Genomic DNA, 15,359 nt, shown 5'->3' on the forward strand with positions numbered 1-15,359 from the left:
ATTCACGAGATAGCGAATGCAGTCTTGATACAGGTCAACCGAATACGAAGCCGAACCAAGAGTCGAACGCAGCAAGCTAACGTCTCCAACAGTCCACAAGCACGGTTGGAAGCCATTGACTCTCTGTGCCCCTGTGCTTTTCTCCTTTGCCTTTACGTCCTTCCTCCTTGCGGCCATAATCGAGATACTGGCACAGCAAAGCCAAGCCAAAGGAGGGCTCGCCCTATCCGAATCCGCAGACAACATACCGCCGTTAGCAAACTTCTGTTACTTGTTTTTACCTACAATCATTGCCGTCATCTACAGTCTGCTATGGAGTTGGATCGATCTCGACGTGAAGCGCATGCAGCCCTGGTTGGAGATGTCTCAGCCAGAGGGTGCCAGTGCTGAACACTCAATATTTCTCGATTATCCCTACGACTTCATTGCTTTCGTCCCATTGAAGGCTGCCAAAAGACGGTCAGACATAACCCGATCACTTCCATGCTTGGCACTTACATAAGATAGACATTGGCCGGTCTTCTACGGTGGAACGGTCATGGTCATCATCTTTTGGCTCATTACCCCCTTGCAGAGCGCTATACTCGGAACAGGGCCTGTGAATATTCAGAGGTTTATGAACACCACGACGTCCCAGGAAACAATTTCATCTTCAGATCAACCACCGATTCTGGATCAGTCTATCCTCAACGAAGGTTATGCCATCACTTGGTTGAACCAATCTCTGCCACCTTTCACAGCACCAGATTATACCCTCCTACCATTCACAGCTAACACAGAGCGGGAGCACACACCTACAACCAACTGGACAGGTAGTACAACCAAATTTTGGACTCAACTAGAGTGTTGGCCAGGCGAGATCTCCCATCATGGCTCCCCGCAGAAAAGGACCTATGATTTCATCAATGGCCGAGGCTGCAATGCCAGCGACATCGACGTGTACGGTTCTACTACTGGCGAAAGGCCGTACAAGATGCTCTATGTTGGCTACCAGAACAGTGCGTGGGCTGACTACTACCTGGCGAGGGATGATACCTGCCCTCCGAGCGCGGCCGGTCACCAATTCCTGTCCATGTGGTCGCACTGGAATGTAACCTTGCAAGAGATCAAGATAGCGTCGGCTTTCTGCGAAACCAGCTACTTCAAACAGCAGGTCAACGTCACTGTCTCTTCAACCGATCAGGCACCAATAGAGAATTCCTTGGTACCCACTGGCCCCCGCGAACGCCTACCAGAGACGGAGTTCAACTACACTGCTTTCGAGCACCTTTTGGGAGTCGGAGTCTCCTCCGTAGAAAGCACAACGAGGCGGGAGTATCCCTTTCAAGGCATCCTACTCGAGCATTATCAGCAGGTCCAGGATTTGGGCATCATCTGGCCCATGCCACCGATGGTAGGATTTGCCATCGCGGCTCAAAACAGGACACAATTGGATGCATTCGAAAACGAGACTGTCATGGGAGATGCCTACAACAAGACACACAAGATGCTTTTTTCTCTTGCACTGCGACGTGTCCTAGCCAATAGTACCAGCACAATCATGAGTGAGGGAAGAATCGATTATGTGCTACATGGCATCATCGTCAGCCGCCTGTTTTCCGCCATCGTTGAAGGCCTCCTAGGTCTCGTGGGAATTTTCACAATCCTTCTTTGGTGGCATGGCTTCCGAGCTGCGAGCAGGTTGACCATGGACCCGGCTTCACTTGGATCACTCATCAGCCTCTGTCAGAACAGTACGGTTCTTCTTGACCGATTCGCTGGGAAGGGGGCTGTATCCGAAGACACTCTCAAAGAGGCCTTTAAAGATCAAAGATTCAAGCTGTTCTGCGGTTGTCAGAGTCGTACAAGACAGATGGTTATCAAGGTTGTCGATGTCAGAGATGGTCCCGCCGATGGTCAACGCATTAGTTTATCCCAGCCTGAGAACCCCTTCTCGGTTGGTCACTACTCACCAGTGAAGCCTTTGGCTCTGAGACGCGGAATCGGTTTCGCAGTGATATTAGCTATGATCAGCGCTGTTGTTGCGCTCGTCTATCTGAAGCTGGAGGAAAAAAAGAATAGAGGTCCGCTTGTCGCCCCCTCCCCCCCCCTTTCGGAAAGTTATCTAAATCTGGAGCAGGGCTCATTCGGCCGACAACAAACTTCGAGGTCCTACAGATCCTGGAAAACTATGTTCCGACGATATTTGCTACACTTCTCGAGCCTTTTTGGGTGCTTGTCAACCGACTCCTCTGCATCATCCAACCATTCCGGGATCTATGGACGGGTCGAAAGACTGCTGGCGGATCTATCAACGCAAGATACACGTCTGTGCCTCCTCAACTGGCACTATGGCGCGCAGCGAAGTCTGGTCATTTCATGCTCATGGCGATATGTGTCTTGGCGCTACTTTCGAATCTACTCGCCGTCGGCCTCGGTGGTCTCTTCAATGAATTTCCGATAGTGATTCAAAGTCCGCAAGAGTTTCAGCAGAGCCTTATGCCACAGTTGAACGGCACAGCAATCTACTCCGACCAGGCCAGGCAGCTATTTGCTAGTAGTGTTGCAGCTTATGGTGTGCCTTTCTACGACGATGCAGCTTATGGTGTGCCTTTCACACGACGATGAACAACATCTCTCAAGGTACACCTCTTCCCGCTTGGATTACCCATGACTACTTTTTCCAGCCATTTACCCTTGGACCCGGGGTTGAGGGTACGAGCGATAGCTATACGGCACGAACGAGAGGATTCGGCTTGAACCCGTCATGTTCCTCCATCGGGACCTTCGAATCGACGGTCAAAGCTCCCGTGATCAACTACACATATACCCGTAACGGTGAAGCTGTTCCCAACTGCCCGACTACTCACCAGGCTTACTCGTTCGATTTCAACGCCACCCAGCACTTACCACAGAAGGGAGAATGTGCAGCTGAGGAGGTCAGGATGTTTGGCGACAGCAACAATTTGGTTCCTTGCAACGTTGCTTTCAGCATGGGCTGGGCAAGGGCCCCGAATATCACGGACAAGAAGGATGGAAAGATGGAATCTACTTTTGTCGTTTGCGAGCCGACCTTCACGACAGCAATGTTCGACGTCACCGTAGACCGCGACGGTCGCGTCTTCCACTCCGTTCTGGCATCCGAGCCGTCGCCGACTCTCGATTACCCCATGTCCACCAACCACACCGACGCGATCGCGGTCCTGCTCAACAAGATCTTCTTCAAAGACGGGTTACGATGGCACAACGACAGCCTGTCCCTGGACTGGTTCAACTACCTGATCAAGATCTCCGACCCGGACAGCCACGTCCTCGACCCGACCGTCTTCCCGAACGCGACCGCCCTCGCACCGACCGTCGAACGAATCTACCGACAGCTCTACGTCCTCATGCTGGGCCTGAACCCGTCCTTCCTCTTCCTCGAATACCCGCAGCCCGTCACCATCATGGGGGGCGTCCAGCGCAGGACCGAGACGCGCATCTTCATGGACGCCACCGCGCTCGTCATCAGCCTGGTGGTGCTCGGCATCAACATCGTCGTCGCCGCCGCGCTCTACGGCTTCTCCATCAAGCACTTCCTCCCCCGCATGCCGACGACCATCGGGTCGATCCTCGCCTACATCGCGCCGAGCAGGGCGGTACGCGAGTACGACGGGCCCGAGAGCCTACAGGGCGCGACGTTCAGTTTCGGACGGTACGTTGGCGACGACGGGCGGGCGAACGTGGGCATCGAACTCGACCCGTTCGTGGTGCCGGTTAAGCTTTCTTCGCTGAGAAAGGGGGATACGGAACCCAGGAAAGGATTGCTGAGTCGGGTGATGGGTAGGAGGGCCGAGAAGGGCGGGGATACCTGGCTATGAGAGGTGGCGATTGGCAAGGCGTTTTCTGGATGGGACGAAATCACGACACGGAACATCGAACGACACGGAGACGGCAAGGCGTTTTTTATCTTCCTTTCTCTCCAGATCAAGTTTGGAGTGTTTATGGTCACTCGACATTGCCTCACCACCTTCGAAAATGCGGGGGAAGAGAGAGAGGATCGCCAGAGACGCGAAAGCGACGAGCTATGGTTGATTGGGAAAAGAATTATACCCAGGGAATATGCATATCACAAACGCGGTCCACGAATCTCGCATCAAGCTCAGGGCTGAAATCGATACAAATGTCAAACAAAAGATAAAGAGACGAGAAGAATTACAGTTCGTCTAGTGCGAGCGGGAGTGCCCATGTAATCGTCCCCGTCTGCAAACTTTCGTCCACACACCCATTCTCTCAGTCCCTCGGTGTCGATCTCGGCCCATGCGCACCCTCCCGTCTGAAGTGGCATGTGTCAGTATCGCTCAGCTCGACAGGGAACAGCTCCCATTCGAAGAGGGCCCCACGCCAAAACTCTCAAACATCAAACGCTGTTGTGAATTGGCGTGTGCTTGTTAAACATGGAACAAATTTCCTCTCTGTTGTACTGGGAAGGTTATAGTTATGTCAAGCTCCCTGTCTTGTCCACAAAGCAAACCCCTCCTCCCTCAAACCCCACGAGGTCACCGACCACATTCAAGGGCCTTCCCCGCAGTGCGTGTTAGAGTGACCACATCGGATTGTCGAGCTCTGATTTTTGAGTGGCCAGGCGCACATTTGCGCTTTGACTAGGGATAAGAAGATGAGGTGTGAAGCTTTGGAATTAAATGGGCGCATTGTAGCTACCTGGGAGCTGAGTGAGCCTTCAGGCATGTAGGCAGTTCGACTAATGGTTTCACGTCACATGGAATCAGAATTCGGAAAGGAATTGATGAGCAAATGTTTATGCTATTGAAGATCTCTCACTTTTTCCCCCCTATTGACCAAGAGTGATCTAAACATGTGACCCTGATGTGGGCATGCGAAAAAGTGTACAGTGATATATACAAAAATGGTTGTAAATGTTCAAGGAGAAGAAAAAACAAAACGCCGTAGATCTGAATGTGTCGTATCCTGTATGTTGATCATGACTCGACCAGTGTGCTCCCGAGGTATCATATCCCGTAAATGCTAAACCGTTCGTTAAAAGAGTCCGCCATCAACCAGCTTAGGCGGAACGGAAGCGAAGGGAGCGCTGGCGGAGAGCACGCTTGCGGCCGTTTCGGGTCACAACCATGCTCAACTCGGCGCTGATGCCAGCAGTGCAAGAGGTACCGCCAGCGAGGGCCTGGACAGATGACCAGGTACCGCTAGCGCAGCGCTGGAAGGAGCTGCCTCCGACACAGTTCCAGGCGCCCTCATCAGTGCAGGCGGCGCCGACAGTCTGAGCACCGGCGGTGGTGCCGTTGCCGCTTCCGGTGCCAGACGAGGGAGCGGCGGAGGGAGCGGCAGAAGGGGCAGCACTGGGAGTAACTGCAGGTGCCTTAGTAGCGGAGGCAGAGGCAGTAGGAGTGGCCGAGGCGCCACCGTTGGCGGGAACGGTGATGAAGACGCCGCCGGGAAGGGAGGCGTTGCCGGTAGGCTTGGAAGCGGAGGGCTTGGATGAAGCCGGGGCGGAGGTAGGAGCAGAAGTGGGCGCGGCACCTCCGTTACCGGCGGTAGAGCTGGGGGCAGGAGAGCCGGTAGAGCCGCCGCCGGAACCACCACCAGCCTTGAGCGCATTGCAGGCCGGGGTATCGGGGAGCTCGGTGAGTTCGCCAGAAGCAAAGATGTCAACAGAAGAGCCTGGGTTGGGGAACTTGAGATCGGTGCTGTCAGTGACCTTGCAGTCGTTGATGTTGGCAACGAGCATGTCGGGAAGGGCCTCATAGGCAGTCTGAGAGCCGGCGTCTCCGGTAATGGTGACGGGTCCGCAGTTCATGTACATCTCGCGGTTTCCGACCTTGTTGAACCAAGTCCAAGCGATGGTACCGTTACCGGCGGGGATGTCCTTGGGAATGGTGAAATCGTACGTGTCCTTGCCCTGCTGGTTGGCATTGTCACCGAGGTTGCCGGCAGTATTCTTGGCCGGGCAGCCTCCCTCAATGGACTTGATGACCTTCCAGACGCTATTCTTGTCGGGCTTAGCATCGTAGGTGATAGAAACCTGGCAAGATCCACCGCCGTGGACAGCAGAACCGATGAAGGCGAGTTCGCCGGTGGCGCCCTGAGCGTAGACGTTGGAGGCACCAGCAGCGTTGTAGCTGCTAGCCTTGCAAGGGAAATCACTGCCGCTGGCATCCAGGGGGCTGTTGTTGAGGTTGGCGGCGTCGTAGGGGACGGGCGAGCTCATCTTCATGTGAGCACTGGCGAGGGTGGCCAGGCCGAAGGCGACGATTGCGTTGGCGTACATGTTGAGTGAGTTTTTTGAGTTGTGAAGTTAAGAATCTAAAACGTTCCAGACGTAAGAATCTAGGTATCGTGTGGTTGTCGTTGTGACTGTGAGTTGAGTTGGAAAGAAGTTGTGGTTTCCGAAGAATGAGTACCTTTATAAAGCATGTTAGTTCTCGATCTCAACCTAGCCATTACACAAGATCCAGCATCTTCGACAGCGCATCTGTTCCTCAACAGGCCCGACTCGAAGCAACCAGCCACAGCCACGACCGTGAAAGTCCCGGTGTGACGGGACTGGGTGCCTTCGAAGAATGACATTGTTTGTGATACAGCGCGGGCCGCGATGTCGGACAAAGGCATCGAATCGGGCCCAGGACGGCCGAGGCTGCGTGCCGTTCCTTTGAAGAGGGTCCTCGTAACATTCCAGGTTACTTACAATGTCGTCTCGCTTTGTCTTGCTAGGAGGCTTTGACGTTGCGGGATGTTTCAACAAAAAAGTGTTGGAGTGAAGGTTGAGAATCGGATAGCTGTCGATGGGTCTCGAAGTTTCGATATTCGTTTGATTCCGGAAAGGATGGTATTTGCACCAGGCGAGTTGGATATGTTGATGGAAGTTGTGAAGAAGAATAAGGACTAGCCTTTGTTGAATGAGAAGTGAGAGAAGGTAAGATGTCGAAACGACAAGTTCTTTCCAAGCCCAAAGAATGCGAGAAGACGTGATGGTCCGAGAGGATGAGGAGTAGTAGAATGGGATTGTGAGGTCGGACAAGGCCAGGTCTTATAAGACCGGAAACAGACCAAAAGGGATGATGGGCAAAAACGAAGTGAGTACCTTAGTGACTGTGACTGACAGGGCCCCACGGACAGAATATGCCGGGCTTAGTGTGCAGAGAGTGACTTAGTGACTAAACGAATGGATACGGGAAAGGAGAGGCAAAAAAGCAATAAGCACGAGCTGCAGCAGAGAACGGCGGTAATCCCAGAAGGACTGGAGAAGGATGGACTGGAGGTCGGACCGGGAGGATGAGTAGCTGAACAAGATCGGTCCACTTGGGACGAGAGAGACATGGCGTTCTTTTTAGACAGGCGTTGAGCCAAATGGGCCAGTCAAGACCAGACATGGGCATCAGATCAAGGGGATTCGAAGCATTGTGGATCGACCGAGGGGTACAGGGGCAGGCCGTTGAAGAAGGAGAGGCATGGCCTTGAGGCTATGATAGGCCGGAGACATGCCCCTCGGCTTGTTTCGACATGGCTCAAAAAGACCGGACTAAACATTCTTGTGAGTGGGCAGGGGTGTGGAGGACAGAGAGGAAAAGGACATGGAGATGAGTACGGAGTATAGGTGATCAGTCAGGGTGTGGGTGGCCATCTGGAGCTCGAGCTGCGGCTGTCGTCTGCCTGTCGACTTTGACCCATGGTCTCGCGGCAGAGGCTAAGACGGTAAGACCATGCCATGTTCCTGGGAAAGACAGATGGTGGTGGACTTTGGTATGTAGATGTGGGTGGGACATGGAGGGACGGGGACCTTGCAGCAAGGCGCGCCATGGTGCGTTGCGGGTTGGGCTGCGGTCTTTTCGAGCGACGGATGCCCCTGACTAAACTTGTCTAAGGAGGAGCCAAGGACAGCCAAAGGCGGGGGAGGAGGGAGGGTTGTCCTGTGGTGCATCTGTGGACCAGCTTCGAAGTGGTATAGACTATAGGGGAGGGATTGGTGAGGAGTTTTTCGAGCTGTCGTTGATAGCGAGGATTGAATGGCTGGGACGAGGTGGGAAGAGAGACAAGTGACACCGAGGATGGTGCGCTAGTGGGAGGGGAGGTCCGGGACTGGCGACAGGGAGCAGGGAGCGATGATGCAGGGAGCATGGGTGCGTGTTGTGGATTCTAGACTCCAGGGACCCACCGGACAACGCAGTACGTACCCTTACCACTCCCGTCCAGGAACGACGTCCCATTGGGTGCTCGGGACACGCTAACGGAGCACGAGTGCACGGTTCCTTGCCTCTCTCGATACGTACTCTTTTGGCACCAGCTCCTTTTTTCGCATAGTAGAAACGTCCCGTCTATACGTATCTTTCCATGCTACCTACTAAGGCAGGAACGGATATACGTAGTTCACTTGGAAGGGGCGAGGATGGTAGGCACGGGAATATGGAGGATCGCATAGGTGCAACCACATGTTTCCATCTAGTGCGTAGATGGCAACCCTCAACTTGCTCTAGAAGAGCGGTAGGAACATTGAAGCGCTCGAGCTGCAGCTTTCAAGACAGGAGAAGCACCAAAATCGGCGGGGACTACTGCAAGGCACCATCTGGGAGATGATCACAGCATGCAGTAGTCCTTCTGGTTGTGAGAGTCAGAATGCCACACCCAATTCTCTAGTATTCTTGGTTCCCGTCCTGTTCCTGTTACTAAATGCATTCGTCCAGACTATCTTAGTCTTGCTCGAGGCTAGATTAGAAGGGAGGCGTTGCGATGCAAGTTTAGTCATCTCATCCGGTGTATATTCTTTTTCCAACCTTGGACGGCAATGAGGCAAGTTGTTGCCTTCGCCTCGCCAAGCCTCAAGGTCCTAGGATCAGCGTAGTATACCTGGGCCTGGTAGTTAATTCTTCAACACCAGAACTTTGCCTGACAGGCAAACAGACAGCGCGGCACGGTAGCGCGGCTCGTTTGCTGACTGACGGCTCGTCCGTATGCACTGACTGGGTCCAAAGTCAAGATCGTCGAAACACGAAAAGGGCGAAGCAGTCCAGTCCATTCCATTCCAGACTTTTCGCGCTTTGCCGAACGTCGTTTCTCCCCCTTTCTTATTTGGGACAATAGGCGGCCTCCAATCAGGACATGTCGAACCTTGGATTCGGAGACGGGACTTGGGTAGTGGTGATCCATCGGCGGCCATCTTTTGCGACCCTCGCTCTCTGTCGCCCAAGAGGCCTTGGTGGCGGCCACTTAGATCCCTCGCATACCCTCGCGGGAGAGAGATACGTCACGGTGCGGCGCAACCCTGCCTGATCGCATTGGCTACGCCGCTTTCCCAGCTAACAGGGCCTGCGTTTTCGGATGCTCACCTCGTGAGCGAGAGTCCAGCGCCTTGGTGTGGGAGAAGACAGAATTGGCCCATTGCCCCCTGTCGACGATTCTGAGCGCAGGGGTTATGAGAGCGCACTCATTCCTGATGTGGACTAACGCCAAAAGGGATGGGCAAGGGGGTTTTTCAAGAGTCAAGACCAAGACATGCAACGACTGGACTGGACTGTCATGGTGTCGCCGCCGTTGTCGCGCAGCGAGCCTCACCCGCCCATCCAGCCCAATGAGCTTGGTGCACGCACGAAGCGGGCAACGGGGGAACATGGAGCCTGGAGGACGTGTTGAAGAGAGGAAGAGAAATATCAGGGTCAGGGATCGGAGAGGTGGGCGGAAAGCAAAACGCAAGTCAAAAAAAAAAAAAATCGTGGAAGAACAGGGGGGGATCCGCTGTGCCGCTGAACCACACATCCACGGCTTTCGGCAAGGCCTGATGAGCAAGGGGGTACGGAACGTGGAAGAAAGGGGGCAGACGATGTCCAAACTCTGGTTCGACGATGGAGTTGGTTCCGCGATTTTTCATATCATTCCTTTTTTTTGCAGTGAACTCACCGCTGGCCAAGACATGCACTTCTGGGACCGACAATCATCCTCAGTCCACTTGTATGTCAAGATGTCTTACTCTTGACTAAGGTGAAGAAGAACTAAAAAAGAATATCCCAGACCTCAGCATGCCAGGCGAAAGCGAGACATGCAACGGGCATCTCGAGCCGGTAGTGAGACTTTGGGAACGAGATGCCTTGACTTCTACTCGGGGGGCACACCTTGTTGCTAGTTCAGCTCACCGTCCACACCGAGAGACACACCTCCACACCTCGGTGCGCTGAGTGATACATACTGATAGGTACCTTACGTGAGGGAGGGAGCAATGCACGGAATGCAGTGTATCAGTCAGGCCCCATCCCTCCGTCCATTGTGCGCATTGTCGCTTGACAAGCTAAGAAGCCAAGACCCAATATGAACAAAGTCGCGTTGATCGACAAGATTCTCCCGAGTCAGTGATGGGTCATCCCCGTTGTGGGAAGTCTACGATGACTTGAGTAACGTAAAGTGAGAGAGTTGAATTGTCATCGGCTGCTCCCCCAACTCAATCTACTCCGTCTCGACCTCGGTATTACTGTACCCCTCTGGCCCCGGCCCTAGGCCACAAGGCGCATTTAGAGTGGACGTTTTGGCTTGTGGATTGTGGAAGGCGAAATCTTAAGAGAAAGAAAGGTAAGTGGGAGGGAGCACCGCTGTACAATCCGCACACTCGTTTACTGCGGCTGCTGTCTTAACACGTCATAAGTCTCTTCCCGGTAGTGCCGCGGTGGCAGTGTACCTTATCTCCCGGTGTTGGCCTGATAGTGGGGACCACATCCGTATCCGTACTCCGTACCTTACACGTGTGTGCGTGGACCACCTTACCTAAGCCTCAGGTCAAGATAGAGACAAAGTGGTGCATATGGGTTGTGGCGGTCTACCTTATTAGTTGCTTTAAACGATCAACGGTCTCCCCACCGAAGACATGAAAATAAGGAACGAGGTGAGCGGCTCACGACAGCCACTCGTTTTCACTATGCTATGCGCACTTGCTTCTTTCTCTTCTCTCTCCGAAAAAGTCTCTCATCCCAGTGCCGAGACCTAGTGCGCTGCGTACCCATGTTGACATGCAAAGGACAGGCCAAAGTCCCCTGACACTGCGACCTGCCCATCTGGATGTTCCCCGCCTGCTCTCCGATTTAGCGGGGGCAGGCGAGCAGATCCTCCTGTGCAAGTGCAGGGGCACAGGGGTTGGTGAAAAAGACGACGTTGGTAACGGCAGGGGCATGTTTTCTCGCTTCTCTGAAGTTCTGTGCATTTTTTCGGTTCGGTCCATCAGGGGTTCACGTACCCCCGGGCTGGGAGTCCTCCTGTCCACAGGCGACGGAGTCCAAGTCCACACAACTTGACAAGTTGAGGCCTTTTCTGCCCTCTCGTTAATCGTGCCCACTTCACAAGTGCACCTGACGGAAGCCCTAGGTACTTTGGCATGGGTTCATTCCTTTCTCCGTCGCACCTTATGTGCTAATATACCATCGTCTAGGAACAAATGGTAGGCTAATCAGTCGTCACACATGCTACGTTGTAGTGGACACAGGGTCTCGTGGAAGGTGGTCGTGGTGAGGTGGTTTCCTGCAAAATGTCTAAGGAGGAGACGAGACTTGACTTGCTGGCAGTGGGCACTGGTCAGTGATGGTGCACTGGTGACTGGCAGCCTGCAGGAGCCCCCAACTCCAGCACCCCTGCGCAGAAGCGAGGATGTGAAACGAAGCCAGTTTCACGACCACCCAAGTTCGCCTCTTCTCCTTTCGGACATTTGAACCTGCACCTACGAACCACTGACAACGAATCAATGGGATATTAACAGTCACCTGTTAATGGGATTACCATGACCGGTACGCAGTAATTGTGCCGCGTGCGGCATCATATGGTTCCTGCGTGTTTTTGAATCTTTTCCCAAGCTAAGCTTTTTTGACCGTTTGTTTCTTTAGGCCAGTCAGTTCAGATGTTCAGTCCCGTCACAATCACAGGCCATCGCGGACCGCGGAAAGCGGGAACATGGCATGGCATTGCCGCATCGCATGGCATCTGTGATTCAGTCTTAGCACACCGGGGCCAGTCGTTTTTCTTTGTCCAACTTCATCGAGAGAACGTCGTCGCAACGACCTTTCCCCCTCTTCCTATCCGCCGCGTTTGGAGTAAGCGCTCTAGGAAACGAACCAGCTTCGTTCGTTAGCTGAGCACCTGTCACGAGCTGTCAGCCTAAAGGTGCTTAACCCCTCCGGTTGCTCTGACGTTGACCAGTCGTTTGACAGCAACGGGACGACGACGTGCACTTACGACAACCAAGTATCGTGCGCCAAAGCTCTCAGGCCTACTGAACATTTCATGCGTCTTCTACTCCGTTCTTAGCAGCTAGCTGCTCTTTCTGCGACCATAGACGCAGCCCGTCGCCCGGCTGTCACTCTGGCACGTTCACGGTTCATCAAACCCCCAGTGCCCAAAGCGACCACGGCCCATCAACCTGAACCCTGCAGATTCTACTCTCTCCTCTCCGAGTCTCTACTGCGTATGAATACGTATCACTGTCCCCCGGCCTTTGCCCGACCGCAGTGGGACATTTCACCGGCTGTTGTCCACTGTCACGTTGCTGATCGCCACCCCGTGGTCCACCGTCCAATTCCCGGATGGTGGTGGCCCGAAATCCACGGCCGAGTGGATATCGACAGGGACCGCTCGCAAGAAAGAAAAGAGGCTCATAACACTTGCTTATTCACGTGAGAGGGGAGGGAGGGTGACGCTGGGAGAAACAAGAGACGAGATATTCCGGTCGGTTCGTTGCGCGCGGCGCAGTACGTAATTCTTTACCCATGCGTCGACATATCCTCATCTATCAACTACACAGATAGCTCTGGTTCCTTTGAGTCCGGTACGCTATTGCCCCTGGTCGAGATTTCCATCGTCTGATGATTTCGACAAATCCCTCCTTCTTCATCTTGGCCCGTCCACGTCCGTGTTACTGCCTCCCCTGAACATCGCAGCTGGTTGGGCATTGGGTAGAATGAGCCCAGGCTCGACAAGCGCCGTCTGGAAAGACGACTCGAGTAAGGGAGGGAGGTGTGGGAGGGAGCCACGCACCCACGGGAGCTGAGAAGGCAGCCAGCGCTGGGAGGCCCGTCTTTTCTCAACTTCTCCTTCATGTTCGGACGATCTGGTTGAACCGAGTCTCGTACTTGCGACACTGATCGCCCGCCAGCGCACACAGCCTAGCGCCGTACCAGCTACGAAACGGCACCCGTTCCCGCTCACGCATGAATTCCCCGACATGACCTCTACCACCTGATGGCCCCTTGCCAATACCCTATTCTTTGCCGTCGTGCGGTCCTCCTTTGGGCAGTCGAGCCGCCATCAGCTTAAGTCATGGGCAACGACACATATCAATCTCGGTGGGGAGGGGCATCCCTGGCGAACACCCAATTCGAGCGCGCCTCGGCATGAAAGATCGCCTCTGAGCCACAACCTCACGAGGAGATCCGAATATTTCCCAGGTAACGCCACCCGCCATCAGCCACCCCTGTTCGGTACCACCTTGCGAGCAACGGCTTGTGGCGCGGTGTGGCTTCCCCTGCCTGCCGGAGCCACAAAGATCTCTCGTATACATGGCCCCTTGTGGCTCGTAATTCGTGCTTCCCGAGAAAAGGGACCAGCTTTGCGGTACGTGGGACCAGTTCGCTTCGCTTCCTGTGCCACAAGAGCACAGCTTTACAGATACCGATATAGTACCGATATAGTGTTCTTCATCGGATGCCTCTGGACTACTATCCTTGCATAGCTGGAAATCCCGGCCCTCAAGAGTCAGCCGCTACTAGCATGCTTGAATTCAGAATTCAAGAGTGGGTCGGCATTGTTCACGAGGAGGCGGGCACTTTACACGCTTTCACACGATGTATTGGCGCCTGTTCCTGAGCTAGTTCAAGCTGCTGTGGCTCGTTTTTCCGTGGCATGATTCTCAGCCGCTCAACAAAAACGCCGGGCTTGCATGGTCTCTCAGCAAGCTTGCATAAGCGTGGACCACTCAGAAGCTGTGTTGCGGTCAGCGAGTATTAGTGCACTTATCATGGGCGTTGCTGATATCATCAAGGCTGCTCCTCGGATTGAGGGCTTCCCCCGCTTTGAATGGTTGCATTGCCGCCCAAACTTGGCAATAGGACGACGACGACAGCCACGACAGCATCACATCACATCACGGGGGAGAAGGCACACGTACTCACGCTCTGCAGCCCTGTGCGCCAAGGCTGGCGGCAGTCATTGACTCATTCCCGGGGCATGGCTGGTTAGCTAGACGTCGTCTTCTCTATTTGCTGATATCGCGTCCTGGTTTCATCTATCCGTCACATCGTGATTGCCCGTCTGCCATGTGTGGGCGGCGGCGGCTCAACTCTCTCCAATGCCGTGAGCCGGCGCTGACATGTCCACTTCACACCGCCCTATCGGCCCAGTTGCAGACCTGCGTCGGCTGCCTGCCTGTCGTGAGAGCCCATCAAATAATGCCGTTTGCCGCCATGCGTAGAAGAAGAGCAAGAAAAAAACAGAAGTATGCTGACCCAAGTCCTGGGGCTAAGCAACCGCTCTACTTGGCAACATCATCCTTCTTCTCCTCGTGACCGTTTGCATCTTCCTTCTCGGCCTTCTCAAACTCTGCATAATCGTCGCAGCCTGGATGTGATTTTACCAATGTTAGCGGAAAGAGTAGTCCAACACGTCGGAACTGAGCCCTCCCCTAGGCCAGCCGAGCCAGCCCGCCCCCCATGGACAGATCGAAGCCGGGATGAGTCGCTGGTCTCACCTTCAAAGACGTAGCTCTCGCGCGTCCAGACGTGCATCTTGTCCTTGCGGAACTCCTCGAACGACCACTCCACACGCTCCAGGTTCTCCGGGCGCTTGTAGATGTAAGCCATGGCCTGCTTGTCCTCTTCCTTCTGCTCCGTACCACCACCGGCACCAGCACTGGCACCGTCGCCGCTACGGACCTTGACGGTGACCATCTTCTTCTCGTACTCTGAGCCCTCGAAAAAGTCGAGCTTGAGGACGTTAGCGTCCGTGAGGCCCGTCGCGTAGATGCCGAGAACGGAGCCGCCGGCTTCGGGAATCATGCCCGGGTAGTCGGCGAGCTGGACCCGGTGGCGGGTGTGGTCGTGCAGGAGGGCGGGGGTGAATGTGTAGAGGTCCTTGATTGCCTGGGGCGGGTTGCCGTTGCCTTGGACAACTGTGAAGAAGACTTTGGGCTCCATCTAGGGGCCAAGTATCAGTGACATGAGAGCTCCTTTGGAGTTTGAGGAGGGTGACGATGAAGAACTGACCAGAGTGCCTGTCGATATTGTTAGCTCATGACAATCAAGGATCAAAAACCAAAACTCCAACCGGACTTACCATAGAAGAAGGCTGTGTGCGGCCCACTCATTTTGAAGGTGTTGTATTGGTATTTGATAGGAGGTTGCGTGTTG

At 54.2% G+C, this 15,359-nt stretch overlaps 3 protein-coding genes across 3 annotated transcripts; 1 reads left to right on the forward strand and 2 right to left on the reverse strand.

Moving 5' to 3' along the window:
* Window positions 1-343: 343 nt before the first annotated feature.
* On the forward strand, window positions 344-3,839 carry HER10_EVM0002437 (uncharacterized protein; the record flags this gene model as incomplete). The annotated part of the gene is made up of 4 exons (XM_035472148.1): window positions 344-459; window positions 508-2,063; window positions 2,120-2,584; window positions 2,623-3,839. The coding sequence occupies 4 exons, from the start codon at window positions 344-346 to the stop codon at window positions 3,837-3,839; spliced, it is 3,354 nt and encodes a 1,117-aa protein (XP_035331276.1).
* A 1,202-nt stretch (window positions 3,840-5,041) lies between these two features.
* Window positions 5,042-6,265, reverse strand: HER10_EVM0006941 (endoglucanase; the record flags this gene model as incomplete). Its single annotated transcript, XM_035476512.1, has 1 exon — window positions 5,042-6,265. The coding sequence occupies one exon, from the start codon at window positions 6,263-6,265 to the stop codon at window positions 5,042-5,044; it is 1,224 nt and encodes a 407-aa protein (XP_035331561.1).
* An 8,220-nt stretch (window positions 6,266-14,485) lies between these two features.
* HER10_EVM0000258 (AIG2-like family protein) lies at window positions 14,486-15,316 on the reverse strand (the record flags this gene model as incomplete). The annotated part of the gene is made up of 4 exons (XM_035470048.1): window positions 14,486-14,571; window positions 14,702-15,146; window positions 15,216-15,223; window positions 15,286-15,316. 4 exons carry the CDS (start codon window positions 15,314-15,316, stop codon window positions 14,486-14,488), a joined length of 570 nt encoding a protein of 189 aa, XP_035331128.1.
* Window positions 15,317-15,359: the final 43 nt, after the last annotated feature.

This window comes from Colletotrichum scovillei, assembly GCF_011075155.1.
Source record: "Colletotrichum scovillei strain TJNH1 chromosome Unknown Contig00007, whole genome shotgun sequence".
NCBI lineage: Eukaryota > Fungi > Ascomycota > Sordariomycetes > Glomerellales > Glomerellaceae > Colletotrichum > Colletotrichum scovillei.